The following is a 15,063-nucleotide window of genomic DNA, read 5'->3' as shown; positions in this document are numbered from 1 at the left end:
ATCCTGTTGCAGGGAGCGAGAATGTTCTAGAATAGAAAGTGACTGTGGTCGTGTGGCGCGCTTTATCTAAAAGGCTGACTTCCATGTGAACGGTAACACTGTCATTTAAAAAGTAGAGTTAGCCAGGTGTGGTGGCACACACTTTCAGTCCTATCACTTGGAGGCAGAGGCAGGCAGGTCTCTGAGTTTGAAGCCAGTCTGGTCTACGGGACAGAGTTAGTTAAAAGGTTGGTTTTTTTTTTTTTTTCATGCCAGGTACCTAGATCATCACAGGATCATGTTACAGGCTCTCCCCAAGGCATTTAGATCCTTTAATCCTCACCACTGTGGCACTGGACCTGTTCCTAATCCTTCTTTAACCACCAGCACTTGGATGGAGATCTGGGGAGGCCAGTAGTCCACCTGGGGCGGTGGAGTTGTAAGCGGCACAAGGAGGGGGTGGGGTGGGATCCAGACCCAGCCAGCTGGCTTGAGAGCCACCCAGTCCAGTAAGAGCTGCATGAGTCATGGAAAAATTTCTAGCAGCCACATTTGAAAAAGCTTAGAATGGGTAGGAGGGACTGCGGGGATAGGCTATTCAGTTAAATGCCTGCCGTGCACATGGATTTGAGTTCAGCTCCTAGAAAAACAGCAAGGAGGACTGTTGTGTGCTGTAATCCCAGTTCTGTATAAGGAGGTAGAAACAGCTGCGTCCCTCGACTCACTGGCCAGCCAGCCTAGTCTGCCTGATAAACTCCAGGTCAAAAATGGAGTACTGGGGGCCAGGCCGGGGAGGTAGGTCAGTGGTTAATAGCATTTGCTATTCTTCTGGAGGTTCTGGGTTTGGGTCTCAGCTGCCATATCAGGGAGCTCATAGCCTCCTGTAACTCCAGTTCCAGGGGATCTGATGCCTGCTCTGGACTTGGGAAACTGCACATACATGTGCATATATGCATGGAGACATAAATATACACACATAAAATAAATAAAGTGAATCGCACCTGTCTTAGTCACAGTTCCCTTGCTGTGGAGAGACACGATCAAAGAGACTCTTAGAAAAGAAAGCATTTAATTGGGGACTTATGTATAATGTTTGTGTATAATTTTAGAGGGTCAGTCGATTATCGTGTTAGGCAGGGTGGTCTGGGTGCAGCAGGTGGAGAGATGCTGGGCCTGGTGTAAGCTGGGCCTGGTGTGGTTTCAGGTTTTTGAAACCTGAAAGCCCACCCCTAGTGACTCACCTACGTCCTCCAAGAAGGCCATACCTCCTAATCTATTCAAGTAGGTCACCAAGTGGGGACCAGGCTTGCAAATATATGAGACTAATGGGGGCCATTCTATTTCAAACCATCACAGCACCCAAGGAGCAACACACCAGATTGTTCTTTTGCCTCCACATTCTCTCTCTTTCTCTCTCTCTCTCTCTCTCTCTCTCTCTCTCTCTCTCTCTCTCTCTCACACACACACACACACACACATACACACACACACTTACAAACAATATAAACACACTTAAACACACAGTTATACACTATAAACACACACACGCCTATACACAATGTAAACACACATACACACCTATCCACAATACAAACACACACCTATTCACAGATGTATAAACAAGAAAAATATATAGGAAGTTAATTTTGACATGTAAGCCAGACATCCAAATGAATACCAATTCACCATGTAATTACTATTAAAGTTACTATCGTGATAATGTCCCCAGCTCCGAAAAAAAGAACCAAAAAAAAAAAAAAAGAGAGATAATGTGTATCCTTTAATAGAAAGTTTTATTATGTTTCTTTATGTCTGCACGGATGTGTGTGTATGTGTGGGCACAAGGCTATTATGGCACATGTGTGGAAGTCAGAGGATAATCTTGCAGGTGTTGATTTTCCCAATCTACTGGGTAGGTCCCAGGAATCAAACAGGTTGTCAGACTTGGCAGCAAATCTTTATATCAGTAGAGCCATCCTGCTGTCCCCATGTCCCTTTCTCATGATGAATCATTGAAATCCAATGGGTACATGAGTCCCAGGGAGTGTCAGGTTAGATTTTCCACAGTACAGGTGTTTGGCTGCTGGACAGCCAGTGGCCAGCTGTGTCCCTGTGAGTGTCGGGGTGCTTGGCTTCCGTGTGCCGTCAGGGTTGGTTTCGGTGAAGTTCTGACTCATCTTGAATGGCCTCTGTGTGCTGGCCAGGAAGGAAATTTGGCCTGATTAAGAGCTGTATCATGACTGATTGCTTCTCCTTTGAGTGAAAAGATTAGCTAAGCACAGATCACGCAGGCAGCAAGTATGCTGGCTCATCAGCTGCTCGGTCTTTATAAGACCAGCTCAGGAGAATACACTGGCTAAATATTACCTGGAGGTTAAGTCATTCAAGAGCTCTCCCTTGATCCTCTGCAGGTTTTAACTGGATGTATTCACAGAGGCTTATGGTTCCTCAGGATTGAAAGAGCAGGTTAGCCTTAAACTCAACAGAGAGCCTTCTCCCTCCTGAGACCAAAGGTGTGCATGCACGAGCCACCGTGCCTGGCATCTCCTCAGTGTTTCAGATAGCCAATGTGGAGAGGTCCTAGGTTGGCCAGTTAAACTCAGGCCGTTTGACTCAAACCCATGTTTTCAGTTTTGAGGCCCTGTGTTCAGAGAAGTACTGGTTGTCACAAAATGGTTACCCCAGCTCCAGGGTTTTAGGGTCACGGGGCACGCACATAGTGAGGAGCGGACCACCAAAGTCAGAAATAAAACAAAACCAACTGTATTCACTGCTGGGATAGGGGGGAGTGGGGGAGGTGCTGCTGCTGCTGCTTATAACTGGTTAGGGTCTGGGTCAGTCTTGGGAGCTGACACAATGACCTTGAAAGGGTTTGAGCAGTCTACTTTTGAAGCATAAATCCGTGAGCAGGGGATAATAAAGAAGGAGTTAGTAAATTGACGGTTAGTTCCACAGCCCAGGATGTGGTGAACAGCAGGATGGTGGTACAGGCTTAATGCCAGGGACCAGCCTCTGTTTGGTCTGGGTGTCTTGTGGGGGCAACAACAAATTACTCAAGTCAAATTGTGGGTTCAAGATGGCGGCCTATGTTCTGCTCAAGATGGCTTCCTAGACAGCTCTCTAAAGATAGCTATTGGCTCTGTAGTCTGCTTGAGACAGCTTTTCAGACTGCATCCTCTCCCTCTCCCTCCCTCTTCCCCCTCCCTCATGTATTCGTGAGTGTGTGTGTGTGTGTGTGTGTGTGTGTGTGTGTGTGTGTGTGTGTGTGTTCTGCTCTGCTCTAGACAGCTTTTTCTTCTATTCTAAAAAACTCTGGTTGAAACAGCTAGCTTGAGACATCTTTCTGCTAATAAAAATTCCAAAAGCTCTCTGGATGAGTTTTATGACTAAGTCAGAAATCCTATTAGAAAAACATTGTAAAAGTAATTCTTGGGTTTTCCAACCAAAATCAGGAAGCCAGGAAAAAAAAAAATCACAAAGAGCTATGGTTGCTCTTCGGAAAGCCTTCTTTGGAAAGGAGCTAGACAACATTCTAAAAGAGCTGTGTCAACTCTCTAATAATTCTTGGGATTTCAGAAATCCTGTCAGAAAAAAAATTCTAAAAGAGCTGAGTTTGCTCTTCATGGATTTTTCTGCCTAAAAATCTGACTAAACAAAGATCCTGTTAGAAAAAAAATTCTAGGAAAAAAAAAAAAAAGAGCTGAGTTTGCTTTCTAGAGATCTCCAGACAGCTCTGAGCTTTTGTTAGGGAAAGAAAAGAAAAAACAAAAACAAAAGACAAACAAACACTGCTTTTTCTAGCTTGTTGCTTGGAGACCAAAGTCCACATTTTATTTACACATCAATTCAGTTATTCCAGGTTCCCTCTCCACCATCCCGAGAATTCTATGACTCCATCCCTTGAGTCTTAGGAAGAGACAGCCAACAAGCACAGACAATAAGATAGCTGGGTGGGACCCTGCCCTGGAATCACCATTTTAACAGTGCTTGGACCTGAATTTGCTCCGTCCCAGCTAACCTTGCACTCATGAATCTGTCTGCACTTGTATCTGTCTGTCTTTCTGACTGGCTGGCTCACAGTGCAGCTGCCTCGTTCCTTTAGATCTTTGAAGCCCCTTATACAGTTCATATTGCATCCTTATATGTTTGCATAGTTGAGAAGTTATATATTTTGGCATTCATGGTTTTAGAGTCCTTTTCCACAGCTTTAAGGGCTGTCCTGAAGGTCCCAGTGTTTACCTTTTTTTTTTTCCGGAGCTGAGGACTGAACCCAGGGCCTTGCTCTTGCTAGGCAAGTGCTCTACCGCTGAGCTAAATTCCCAACCCCACTGTTTACCATTTTGCTGAGACATTAGCCACACCTTCGCCTCCGGGACTCATGCTGTCTCTGATTATCATGGAGTCATTAATGGGAGGACATTCCTCCGGAGGACCTGGAAAATATGTGCATAATTATACAAACAAGCCATCTCTAGTGGAGGCCTAAGCTGTCCCAAGGGCGGGAACCATGTCATTCTGTCCCTACCAAGGCCATACTGGATGCATCCTATCTCAACCTTTATGGGGCTCCCACAGGCCACCGGCACTGGAAAGAATGTAAGGCTTGGGGACCTGCAGTTAGATGGGGGCAGCAGACGGATGCCTCGAGTTACTCTGGGCTCTTCACAGGTGTCACATCCAGACAAAAGTTCTGTGGAGGAAAGAGAGGCCATCTGTGCTAGCCCTTTGCCTGTCTCTCAAGGGTAAGCCTTTCCCTGGGAGTCAGTGCAGGCCTTTGCATCACATGCTTAGGTGAGCCTCAGTTCCTGGAGAAGGAAAGGGAATTTCTAGGTTTGACTCAGAGAAGCTCCCAGCAGATTACGCAAGAGTGTCACATGGTTCAGAGAGGCTGGGACCGGGAAGGTGGGGAGAGTGAGAGTGAGCGAGCTGTGATAGGGCAAGTTTACAAAGCCTCGTTTTCTTCCTTTTGACTGAACCAGGCAACCGAAATTTGATAGAGGCTGTTGTAATGCACACCTCTGCTCGAGAGGCAGAGGCAGGTGGATCGCTATGAGTTTAAGGCTAGCCTAGTCTACATAGTTATTTCCAGGCTAGCTGGGGTTACAGAGTGAGACTGTAATAAACAGATATTTTTGGGGTGTGTGTGTGTGTGTGTGTGTGTGTGTGTGTGTGTGTGTGTGTGTGTGTGTAGGGGTGGTTGGAAACAGGGTCTCTCTCCTTAGCCCTGGCTGTCCTGGAACTCACTGTAGACCAGTCTGGTCTCAAACTCTTAGAGATCCGTTTGCCTCTGCTTCCTGGTGCTGGGATAAGGTGTGTGCCACCATGCCAGACTAATAAGAATTTTCTGATAGAAAAATTCAGTTGGCTCCTATATGCTAACGGGGGTGGAACATCTGCTTGGCCCCTCCTCATTCTCACACTCAGGGCACCACTGCTGTCTGCCTCAAGCAAACTTTTCCAGGAAGGGCTAGGTAGTAAATATTTGCACATTTACAGTCCAGGAAGGCAAAATGGTAGCTGGTGGGGACAGGAGCCTGGCTGCAGGGAGTTGGGGAGGCAGAACAGCAGGGTGTAGAAGCAGCAGACAGTGCAGGCCGGACAGTCTGTCCTTCAAAGTCTTCACTTAGGCTAGTGTCTTTGAAGTCAGTCAGTTTCAAAGATGGAAATGTCAGATGCGTGGGCTTGAAGCAAAATGTCCTTTGACGAGGGCATGCCCGAGAGGGCTGGGGCATGCTGGATGGGACTGGGAGGGGGATGCTGGGCCCAGCAGTGATGAAGATGGGCATGTTTGGGGTAGCTGGACCCTCTGGTGTGATTGCAGTCCCCCTACGTAACCTGCCGTAACCTGCTGTAATCTGCCGTGTAGGGGGAACAAATGACATCAGCTCCCTTTTAACCTCAGCCTCATCCTTTGGGCTTGCGCCAGGCACTGCAGAATCCCAGCTCGGCTCCTCTCCACCACTGCACTTGGGTGGAAAGCAGGATGTTGGGGATGGAGGATGCAGGCTGGGAGGGGAGGAGCTCATGTGTCTGTGAGGGAAGCATCCCCTGATGGAAAGCCCTCCCCTGTCACTAAATACGGCACACCAGCTGTGTTTAGCCTTCTCAGCAGCCCCCTGTCCCGTTATGGTGACAGCTGGTGGTACTGTACATGGGATATGTGGGGGCAGGGTGCCAGTATCGGGTCATAGGACTCCTCAGTGAGCCTGGCCAACTCCCAGTGCCAGCTTTGAGATCAGCTGCGTCACAGCAATTCCTGCTCTCTGCAGAGGCTGTGCCCTGCATCGGGGTCATGCTCAACCCAGCATCACCTCCTGTGGCCCCTTAGGGGGAAACATCGGTTGTGCTGCTTCTGCCCTTTCTGAGTTCATCGAACTCCACCGTATTTCGAGTTGTTAACTCAGTGCAGAAGTCACTAATGTACGTGGGGGCATCTGAGTGCTTCTGAGGAGCCTGCACATAGCCCCCGGTTTCACTAGGAAACAGCTGAATGTAGAGGCAGAGGCAGGAGGCCTGGGTTTAAACCCTGCTGGAATGAGCACCTCTACCTGGCAGGGTGGTCCGGAGGACCCTTCTGCTGCTCACCCACACAGAACATATCATCTCTGTGCCTCTTAAAGCCAAGACATTCTTTCTGTGCCATTCCACCCCATTTCAGGCTCACAATTCTGGGTTATTTTAGTAATTTACGAAGTTGTGCAAACCTTCCCACAAACTAGCCCCAAAACACCACCATTCACCTGGTACTTGTTATTGTCTGTCAATGTGGAGTATGGTATCTTGCATTTCTCTAGTGACTAAGGACATTGCACATCTTTCTCGTGGACTTAAAGCCATTGTATTCATAGGTCAACATTTTAGTGCTGTGAAAATACACCATGACCAAGGTAACTCTCATAAGGCCAACATTTAATTGGGGCTGGCTTGCAGGTTCAGAGGTTCAGTCCATTGTCATCAAGGTGGGAGCATGACAACATCCAGGCAGGCATGGTGCAGGAGGAGCTGAGAATTTCACCTCTTATTCTTTTTTTTGGTTCTTTTTTTTTCCGGAGCTGGGGACCGAACCCAGGGCCTTGCGCTTCCTAGGTAAGCGCTCTACCACTGAGCTAAATTCCCAGCCCCATTCACCTCTTATTCTTAAGTCAAACAGAAGGCTAGCTTCCAGGCAGCTAGGATAAGGGTCTTAAAGCCCACACCCACAGTGACACACCTATCCCAAGGCCACACCTCCAAATAGTGCCACTTCCTGGGCCAAACATATTCAAACTACTACGGTAAGGTGCCTTTTCTAGCTTTTACAAACTCTAGAGGGCCAACCATTCTTTTATGTTTGGATGTAAACCTTATTCAACATGGGCTTTGCAAATCTTTTTCTGCTCTCAGGCCCTCGTTGATGACGTGGAGGTTCTCTCCCACCTGAGCTCCATGATCTTTTGTTTTCTTTTCTTTTCTTTTTTTTTCTTTTTTTTTTTCGGAGCTGGGGACCGAACCCAGGGCCTTGCGCTTCCTAGGTAAGCGCTCTACCACTGAGCTAAATCCCCAGCCCCGATCTTTTGTTTTCTTTATGATATTTTTTTATTTTTATTTTTTCAGTCCCGGGCTTGGTACCCAGGGTTGCCCGAGTGCTAGACACGTGTGTGCTCTACCACTAACCTAAACTCTACGCCTTCAATAGCATTTCTTTGAAAGGTTTATTTATTTTATATTTTTAAATACTGTGTGTGTGTGTGTGTGTGTGTGTGTGTGTGTGTGTGAGAGAGAGAGAGAGAGAGAGAGAGAGAGAGAGAGAGAGAGAGAGAGCGAGAGAGCGCACAAGCATGTGAGTACAGGTTTCCACAGAAGCCAGAGGCTCCAGAAAGTTGTAAGTCACCCAGCATAGACGCTGGGAACTGAACTCGGTGAACTCGGGTCCTCTGCAAGAGTAGTGCCTGCTCTTAACTCCTTAGCTACCTTTCCAGCCCTCCTTTCAGTGGTGTTTTGAAGCACTGAGTTTTAAGTTTTGTGAGCTCTAATTTATTCAGTCTTCTTTTGGTGTCCCATCTGTGACATCATCCCTCAAGGTCCTGAAGATCCCCTCTTGTGTAACTTGGTCCAGGTCTTTTAGCCTCGATCCATTCTGAACTCCCTTTGCGGCAGTGAGACACAGTTCCTCTCGTCTGACCCGGCACGGGTGGTGAGGATTCTTCCTTCCACAGTGTGGCTTGGAAACCAGGATGTGAAAGGTCACCACATTTGCTCTGGTTTCCTAATTATTCAGCTATTTTTAGGTCTTTTGTATTCCTTGTGAATTTTAGGATCACCGTATCCATTTCTGCTCACCTTTGGGGTTTCGTTATGAGACAGGGTTTCACTGTGTAGGCTATCCTGGAACTTGCTCTGTCAACCAGGCTGTCCTCTGACTCAGAGATCTGCCTGCCTGTGCCTCCTGAATGCTGGGACTAAAGGCATGTGCCACTACTGTCCAGCTCTGTGAACCATTTTTTGTGGATTTTTACAGTTTTAAATCTGATGCATGAACATGAGTCTGTCTTGTTATGTCACAGATGAACATGTCTGTGTCTTTCCACAGTGTCGTAATTTTTTGAATAGCAATACATTTAAAAGGTGCTAAAGCAGCAGGTTAAATCCCATCCAGTTTAGTAATCTGGCTGAGTGAATTTGGGTTCATTTATTTCCATCTTTTTTTTTTTTAAAGATTTATTTATTTTATGTATGAGTACACTGTAGCTGTCTTCATGCACACCAGAAGAGGGCATCAGATCCCATTACAGATGGTTGTGAGCCACCATGTGGTTGCTGGGAATTGAACTCAGGACCTCTGAAAGAGCAGCCGGTGTTCTTAACCGCTGAGCCATCTCTCCAGCCCCCCATTTATTCCCATCTTGATTACTGATTTTAACTTTTTTTTTTCTTTTTGACACTGTTTTTCTGCCTGTCTGTCTTGGAACTCTGTAGGCTGGCCTTGAGTTTAGAGATCCACTTGCCTCTGCCTCCCAAGTGCTGGGATTAAAGATTCCCCACTACCACCTGCCACCACCTCCCGGCTTGATTTTAACTCTTGTTTTGCAGATTACACTGCACACAGTGAGTCTCTGTGTGTCTGTGTTTATGTTGTTTAGGGAATGAATGCAAGTTCGAGGAGATCTCCTGAAAGTGGGCAGAGGGAAATGTAAATACAGTTTGTTGGTAAGAGATAATGAACCCAAAGCCAGCTGAAAGGAAGAAGCAGCTGCTGAGGCCTAGGGAGAGGCTCCAGGGACAGTTGGGAGTCCTTAATGCTGGGTATCAGATACCACATGCTACGTTGGGATGGGGCTGCTGCTTTGGTGTCTGGAGTAGTGTTCTCACAGGGTCCAGGCATTAGGAACGTGGGGAGGTGTTATTCACGTACAGTTGGTGTTGGATGGTTCTCCTTATTTTATAGAAATGAGGATTTGAGCATTGTCACAATTCACACACGTATGGCTGGGTTCCACCCCAGGATGAGTTGGTGAAGGACAGACTTCGTAATGTGACTCTGGTTCCTTAAGATTGATTGCTCAGGCACGATAGCTGCCTTGGTTTATGTACGTACTGGACAGAATTTCCAGCAGTGTGATCCTCAGATCCTACATGACTGTATAGGTATCCGCTGAGGACAGTTTTGTGTAGTTTCTGTCTAGGTTTTTAGCCCTTCCTAGTCTCTTTAGGCCTCGGTAAACTTGGTGATCTCTCTCTCTGCCCTTCCATGAAGGCCATCAAGATCTGTAGTCAGAATGCCTGGCTTTCTGTCCCTGAGCTGTTCTCTCCCCATTTGTAAGGTGAGGGTCATGACCTTTGACACCTGAGGACTGAAGGATAAGGTGCCTAGCAGCAGAGCACAGCAGATTGAATGAAGGTGGATGCACTTGGTTTCACACTTCGCCGTCCTTTTGTCAGCAGCTCCCACTCGCAGCAGGTGGATGCTAAGCAGAAGTATTTGACAGTCACACAGGTCCATCTGAACAGTCTCTCTGCATGGGCATCTGCAGCCAAAAGCTTGGTGTGCTAAGTTCTTTATTTTCTTAGTCACCTCACGTGCTGCCTTGGGGTGCTCTGTGCAGTGGCTGTATATATGACACGAGGTCAGAGCTGGCCCCACACGCCACTCCGTGTTCCTGGAATGACACCGTTAACAGAGAGTTAGGCAATGTGTTCCCCCTCTGACCTAAACTGATGCTCCGCAGAGTGCAGTGTGCATCATCTGAAACAAGGAATGTGTGGTCCAAGAATTCCAGCAGGGGTACCTTCTGTTCCCCTTGACCGCCTTCTTTTGTTTCAGATTATGACGATAGCCTTTTTCATAGACAGGATCACACGTTGCCGAGACTGGTTTCAAACTCAGTATGTAGCTAAGGATGACTTTGGGCTTCTCGCCTGCTTCTGCCTCCCCAAATCTGGTTACAAATGCAAGTATGCCCCAACCACACCGGTTGTGTAGTGGTACACTGTACTTGAACTCCACTTTTAGCGTGCTAGACAAGGACTGTACCCACTGAGCTACATTTCTAATAAGAGCAATAACTTTAGTATTATTAATAAAAAATAAAATCATAATATAAAGTATAATAATAAAATAAGTACTATTATTATTTCTAACTATCATCTAAATAGCACGTTGTCTCATTCTGATTCCTGAACTGTATTTCATTTTAATTTTCTGAGGTAGTTTCAGGAATCCAAGCGGGCCTTATACTTGCCGTATAGCGCAGCCTGGTCTTGAACGCCTGTTCCTCCTGCTTATACATCTAGAAAGTTGGGGTCACAGGAGTGCATCAGAAGCCTGGCTCCTGGGTTGGACTTCACTCACATGTGCAAACGGTGACTCTTAGCGAGTTAGAAGCTGTGAACCCACCGCTTCATCCTTCTGGAGCATTCTGTTTGAGACCGGAATTCGTGCTTTTGCTTGAATTCAGAGTTATGTGCGCTCTGAAATAGGAAAACAAATTGCTTAGGACTTTTAAGGGCTCTTGCTAACCTATACGTGTGTGTATGTGTGCGTGTGCATGTGCATGTGTGTGTATGTGTGTGTGTGCCTGTGTGTATGCACACCTGTGCCTGTGTGTTTACATGCACGTGCCTCATTATCAGGTAAGTATATGGATAGTAAGAGTGGGGAATATTTAAAAACTGAAGTTAAACAAAAACTAATGTTTTGAAAGGGGAATGAATCACAGCCCATCTTCTGTAAGATAGAACGTGCCCCCAAATGGGCCTCCTCCCCAGTGATATCCAAAAGCTGACTGAATCGTTACTTCTAGGCGGACGCATGCCACGCCTACCAGATCATCCACCGGAATGGGATTCCTGACGAGCAGATCATAGTGATGATGTATGACGACATCGCCAACAATGAAGAGTGAGTGCGGAGCGCTTTGGACTCGGCTGTGAATCCGAACTTAGAAACACCGCCACACTGAGTGACCCCTGGTGAAAAGCGACAGGGCTGTCATGTGTCCAGCATGTCTTAGGGTGCCTGGATGCAGCAGGAGAGGAGATGGGCAGGAGGGGTTACTCTGAGAGGCTTAAAGCAGGACCTTACCGCTGTGGAGTGCTGCACCCTGGAGTTGGGAGCTGAGGCGCCTGCCTGTAGAAGGTTCTAGTCTGCAGGACTTCCTACCATGTCCCTTTTTGGCTTGTGTTTAATGTTACGTAGATTCTCTGGCATGCTTTCCCAAGTTCTTTGGAACCGAGAGTGACAAGTGTGGCTCTAAGCTAAGAAATTCCCGTCTCCTTAGCTCTTCTGAGGAACCCTGCCCTGTAGTGAAATCGCACCTGGGCTCTGGCAGAGCCTGGTGCCTGAGCCTGGGGTTCAGTTTTGCTTCGTGTGGGCTGTTTGTTGCGAGCAGTGTTTACATGCCTGGTCTTGCCTCAAGATTCTCTGGTTCCTTAGGAGGTGGCAGGACACCTGCATTTCGGTTTCTCTCAGTTCCCACCAGGAACACTTGGGTTGGGTTCCTAAGATCCCCCCAGCTGCCCAGACCACTCCCCTCGGTGCCCGTCTAAGCGACAGGAAGTGGCTTCAAGAACCACTTCAAGTTGCTATTTGTACACATCATGGAAGAGAGACACATGTTGTGTTGCAACTTTGTCCTTCAATTTTCAGAAACCCGACTCCAGGTGTTGTGATCAACCGACCTAACGGCACAGACGTGTACAAGGGAGTCCCGAAGGACTACACTGGAGAGGTGAGGGCGTTCTCACCCGAAGCCAGCAACTTTCGTCAATCTATCCCCACCTCCTTAATTATGCTTGAGAGATGAATGGGGAGAGATTTTCTCGGGGACATGGTGCAGGGACCTGAACCAGGGAATCCAGTCAAGTGTTCTACCTGAGAGCCATATCCTCAGCTTTACTTTTTAGTTTTGATTTTTGAGGTATAGAATTAATCTTTTTTTTTTTTTAAATGGTACAAACTAGCCTTGAACTCCTGGACTCAAGCAATCCTGCCTGTTCCCCAGCAAGGGGACCATAGGCATGTGCTGCTGCTTCTAGTTCCATTTGAGCTTTGGAAGCCAACAGAGAAAGGAAGAAACAGGGAAAGTGTTTAAAAAGGGTTACAGTCGGGTTGGGGATTTAGCTCAGCGGTAGAGCGCTTGCCTAGCGAGCACAAGGCCCTGGGTTCGGTCCCCAGCTCCGAAAAAAAGAAAAAAAAAAAAGGGTTACAGTCTACTGATGTGTAGTCTTCCTATGTCTAGAGCGTGATGATATCCTTCAGTGACAGCCTGTGCTTTTCCATAAAAATTAGTTTCCTCAGCCCATACCTAGCACAAAGTTTATCAGGATTTTCCTGAAGATAAGTGTTGAAAAATTAATTAATATTCTAATATATTCCTCCCCAAACGGCTAACGTCCTCCCAGTTTATTGATACTGTGCAAATGGGCATTTATGGTTTTAAAATTTCTTTTTCTTAACTTCCTGAGGATGTCTCAGGAGGCAAAGAAACATTGACCCAAAGCTCTGCGTTTCACTTGATGCCTCTTAGATTTGAATGGGAATTTAATATACATGCAATAAAATGTAATTTCTTTCTGTGTAGGGTTATAGCAGGCGTTGTCAGCCTGTGGATCTCTAACCCCACAGTAGTCTCATATCAGATATCCTGCATATCAGATACTTCTATTAGATTCATAACAGTAGCAAAATTACAACTGTGAAGTAATTTTATGGTTGGGGCTCATCACAACACGAGGAACTTTATTAAACTGTTGCAGCATTAGGAAGGTTGAGGACCACAGATCCGTGGGGACATGTTAAAAACCTAGGTGGTAGAATTGGTGATTTTTTTTTCCTTCCTGTTTTTTTGCATTGCTTTTGATGACTGAGTATCCTTGGAACTCAGGCGCTGAGGTAGCAGGCTGGAGGCAAACTGAGGCCCTAACCCTTTACTCTCTGAGGGGGTGTTCTCTTCCTGTGCAGGCAGAATCTTTGTGTGTGTGTGGGGTCCCCCATTTCATAAGTGGTGGAGAAGGAAGAAGGCTTGCCGAGTTGCCATCCACCCCAAACAAAAGGGGACTTCCAGTTCACAGGCTCTGGGCTCCCAAGGAATGTCACCTCAGCCTTGGGCTGGAGTGTTTGCTCTTGAGCTCCAAGCTGGGTGCCCTGGGCCTGTCTGTCACCTTCCCTGTAAAATGTGCTTGAAGGTAACAGCTGCGTCTGGCTTTCACTCCCAATCTCTCATAGGATGTGACTCCAGAGAATTTCCTCGCAGTGCTGAGAGGCGACGAAGAAGCTGTGAAGGGCAAAGGGTCCGGAAAAGTCTTGAAGAGGTACGCTCTGTTTCACGGATCTATCTCACGGATCTGAAGCCTCACACAGAATCTAGACAGGCATTGCCATTTGCTCCTGTCTTTTTCAAGACATTAGAGTGGGCAGCTTCGTCCTGACCCAGGACAGGTCTCACCAGGGCTGGTGCCGAGGCTCGTCTGTTTCTGTGCCACATATGCCTGTGATCCAGGGTCCCTCATGAGTTATGTTCCCCCTCATGACTTCCTGGATGGCCCACTAAGCTCCAACCCTGGCCAGTCTGACCCCTTCCCCACTGTCCACCTGCCTTTCCCGAGTACAACCCCCAATATTTATCTCCATACGGGATGTCACGACATTGCCCAGGCCGCTCTTGAACTTGTAGTCTGATTCAGCCTCTGGAGTTAGCTGGAATTATAATCATGTTCCCACACCTGACCTCCTCACTGAGCTCAGGGTTTCCTTATGTAACAGCTTTATGAGTGTTAGAGCCCCACGTGTGTGCGTGCGTGCGTGCATGTGCGTGTGCATGTGCGTGTGCATGCGTTCCCGTTCCTGTGTTTTTGAGGCAGGGTCTCGCTATAGTCCTGGTTGGCTTGGTACTTCCTATATAGATCAGGCTGGCCTCAGACTCCACCTGCCTCTGTCTCCCAAAGGGGCTTAAAGGCATGAGCTACCACACCCTGCTCAAATAGCTTAACTTTTTAATGAAGGCATTTCTTCAGAGACGTGGACAGGGAAACTGCGGTGGGAAGCGAGGGCTTCTCGGGCTCACCGTCTGTCCTCTCTTGACAGTGGGCCCCGGGATCATGTATTTGTTTACTTCACCGACCACGGAGCCACTGGAATCCTGGTGTTTCCTAACGAAGATGTGAGTTCTGCTTTACCGTTTTGATCGTAGGTTTGTGTTGTCATCACCGTCCTGGTTGTTGTCGTCGTTCGATACTGGAGGTTGAGTGCAGCAGGGCCCTGTGTCTGTTAGCCAAGTGCTGTACCACTGAGCTATGCCCCCAGCGGTTTTCCCTAACATTAGACATTGACTTTTACATTTATTCATTTTTTTGGACATATGTGTACATTCATACGTGCTACATCACACACGTGGAGGTCTGAGGATAATTTTCGGGAGTTGGTTTTCCTCTTCTATCCTGCAGGTCCCAGGGATTGAACTTAGGACATTGGGCTTTGGCAGCAAGCACTTTTACCTGCTGAGCCATCTCATTGCCCCCTTCCTAAACTTTTGAAGATAAGCAAAAAGGATAGTTTTACTAGTCTTTAGAATTTAAAGGAAAGTAGAAAACAAGGCCTGTGTGTTGAGA

The 15,063-nt window shown here is 47.2% G+C and overlaps 1 protein-coding gene across 2 annotated transcripts in view; it reads left to right on the top strand.

Moving 5' to 3' along the window:
• Lgmn (legumain) overlaps positions 1-15,063 on the top strand; it is a 37,544-nt gene that overhangs the window by 13,168 nt on the left and 9,313 nt on the right. For both annotated transcript variants that reach the window (NM_022226.3, XM_087554551.1), the window contains 4 exon segments: positions 11,259-11,356; positions 12,104-12,185; positions 13,682-13,767; positions 14,540-14,615. In NM_022226.3, coding sequence (NP_071562.3) covers positions 11,259-11,356; positions 12,104-12,185; positions 13,682-13,767; positions 14,540-14,615 — 342 coding nt within the window.

The sequence above is a fragment of the Rattus norvegicus genome, chromosome 6, assembly GCF_021556685.1.
Source record: "Rattus norvegicus strain SHRSP/BbbUtx chromosome 6, alternate assembly SHRSP_T2T, whole genome shotgun sequence".
Lineage (NCBI taxonomy): Eukaryota > Metazoa > Chordata > Mammalia > Rodentia > Muridae > Rattus > Rattus norvegicus.
This window is presented reverse-complemented; position numbering and strand designations above follow the sequence as displayed.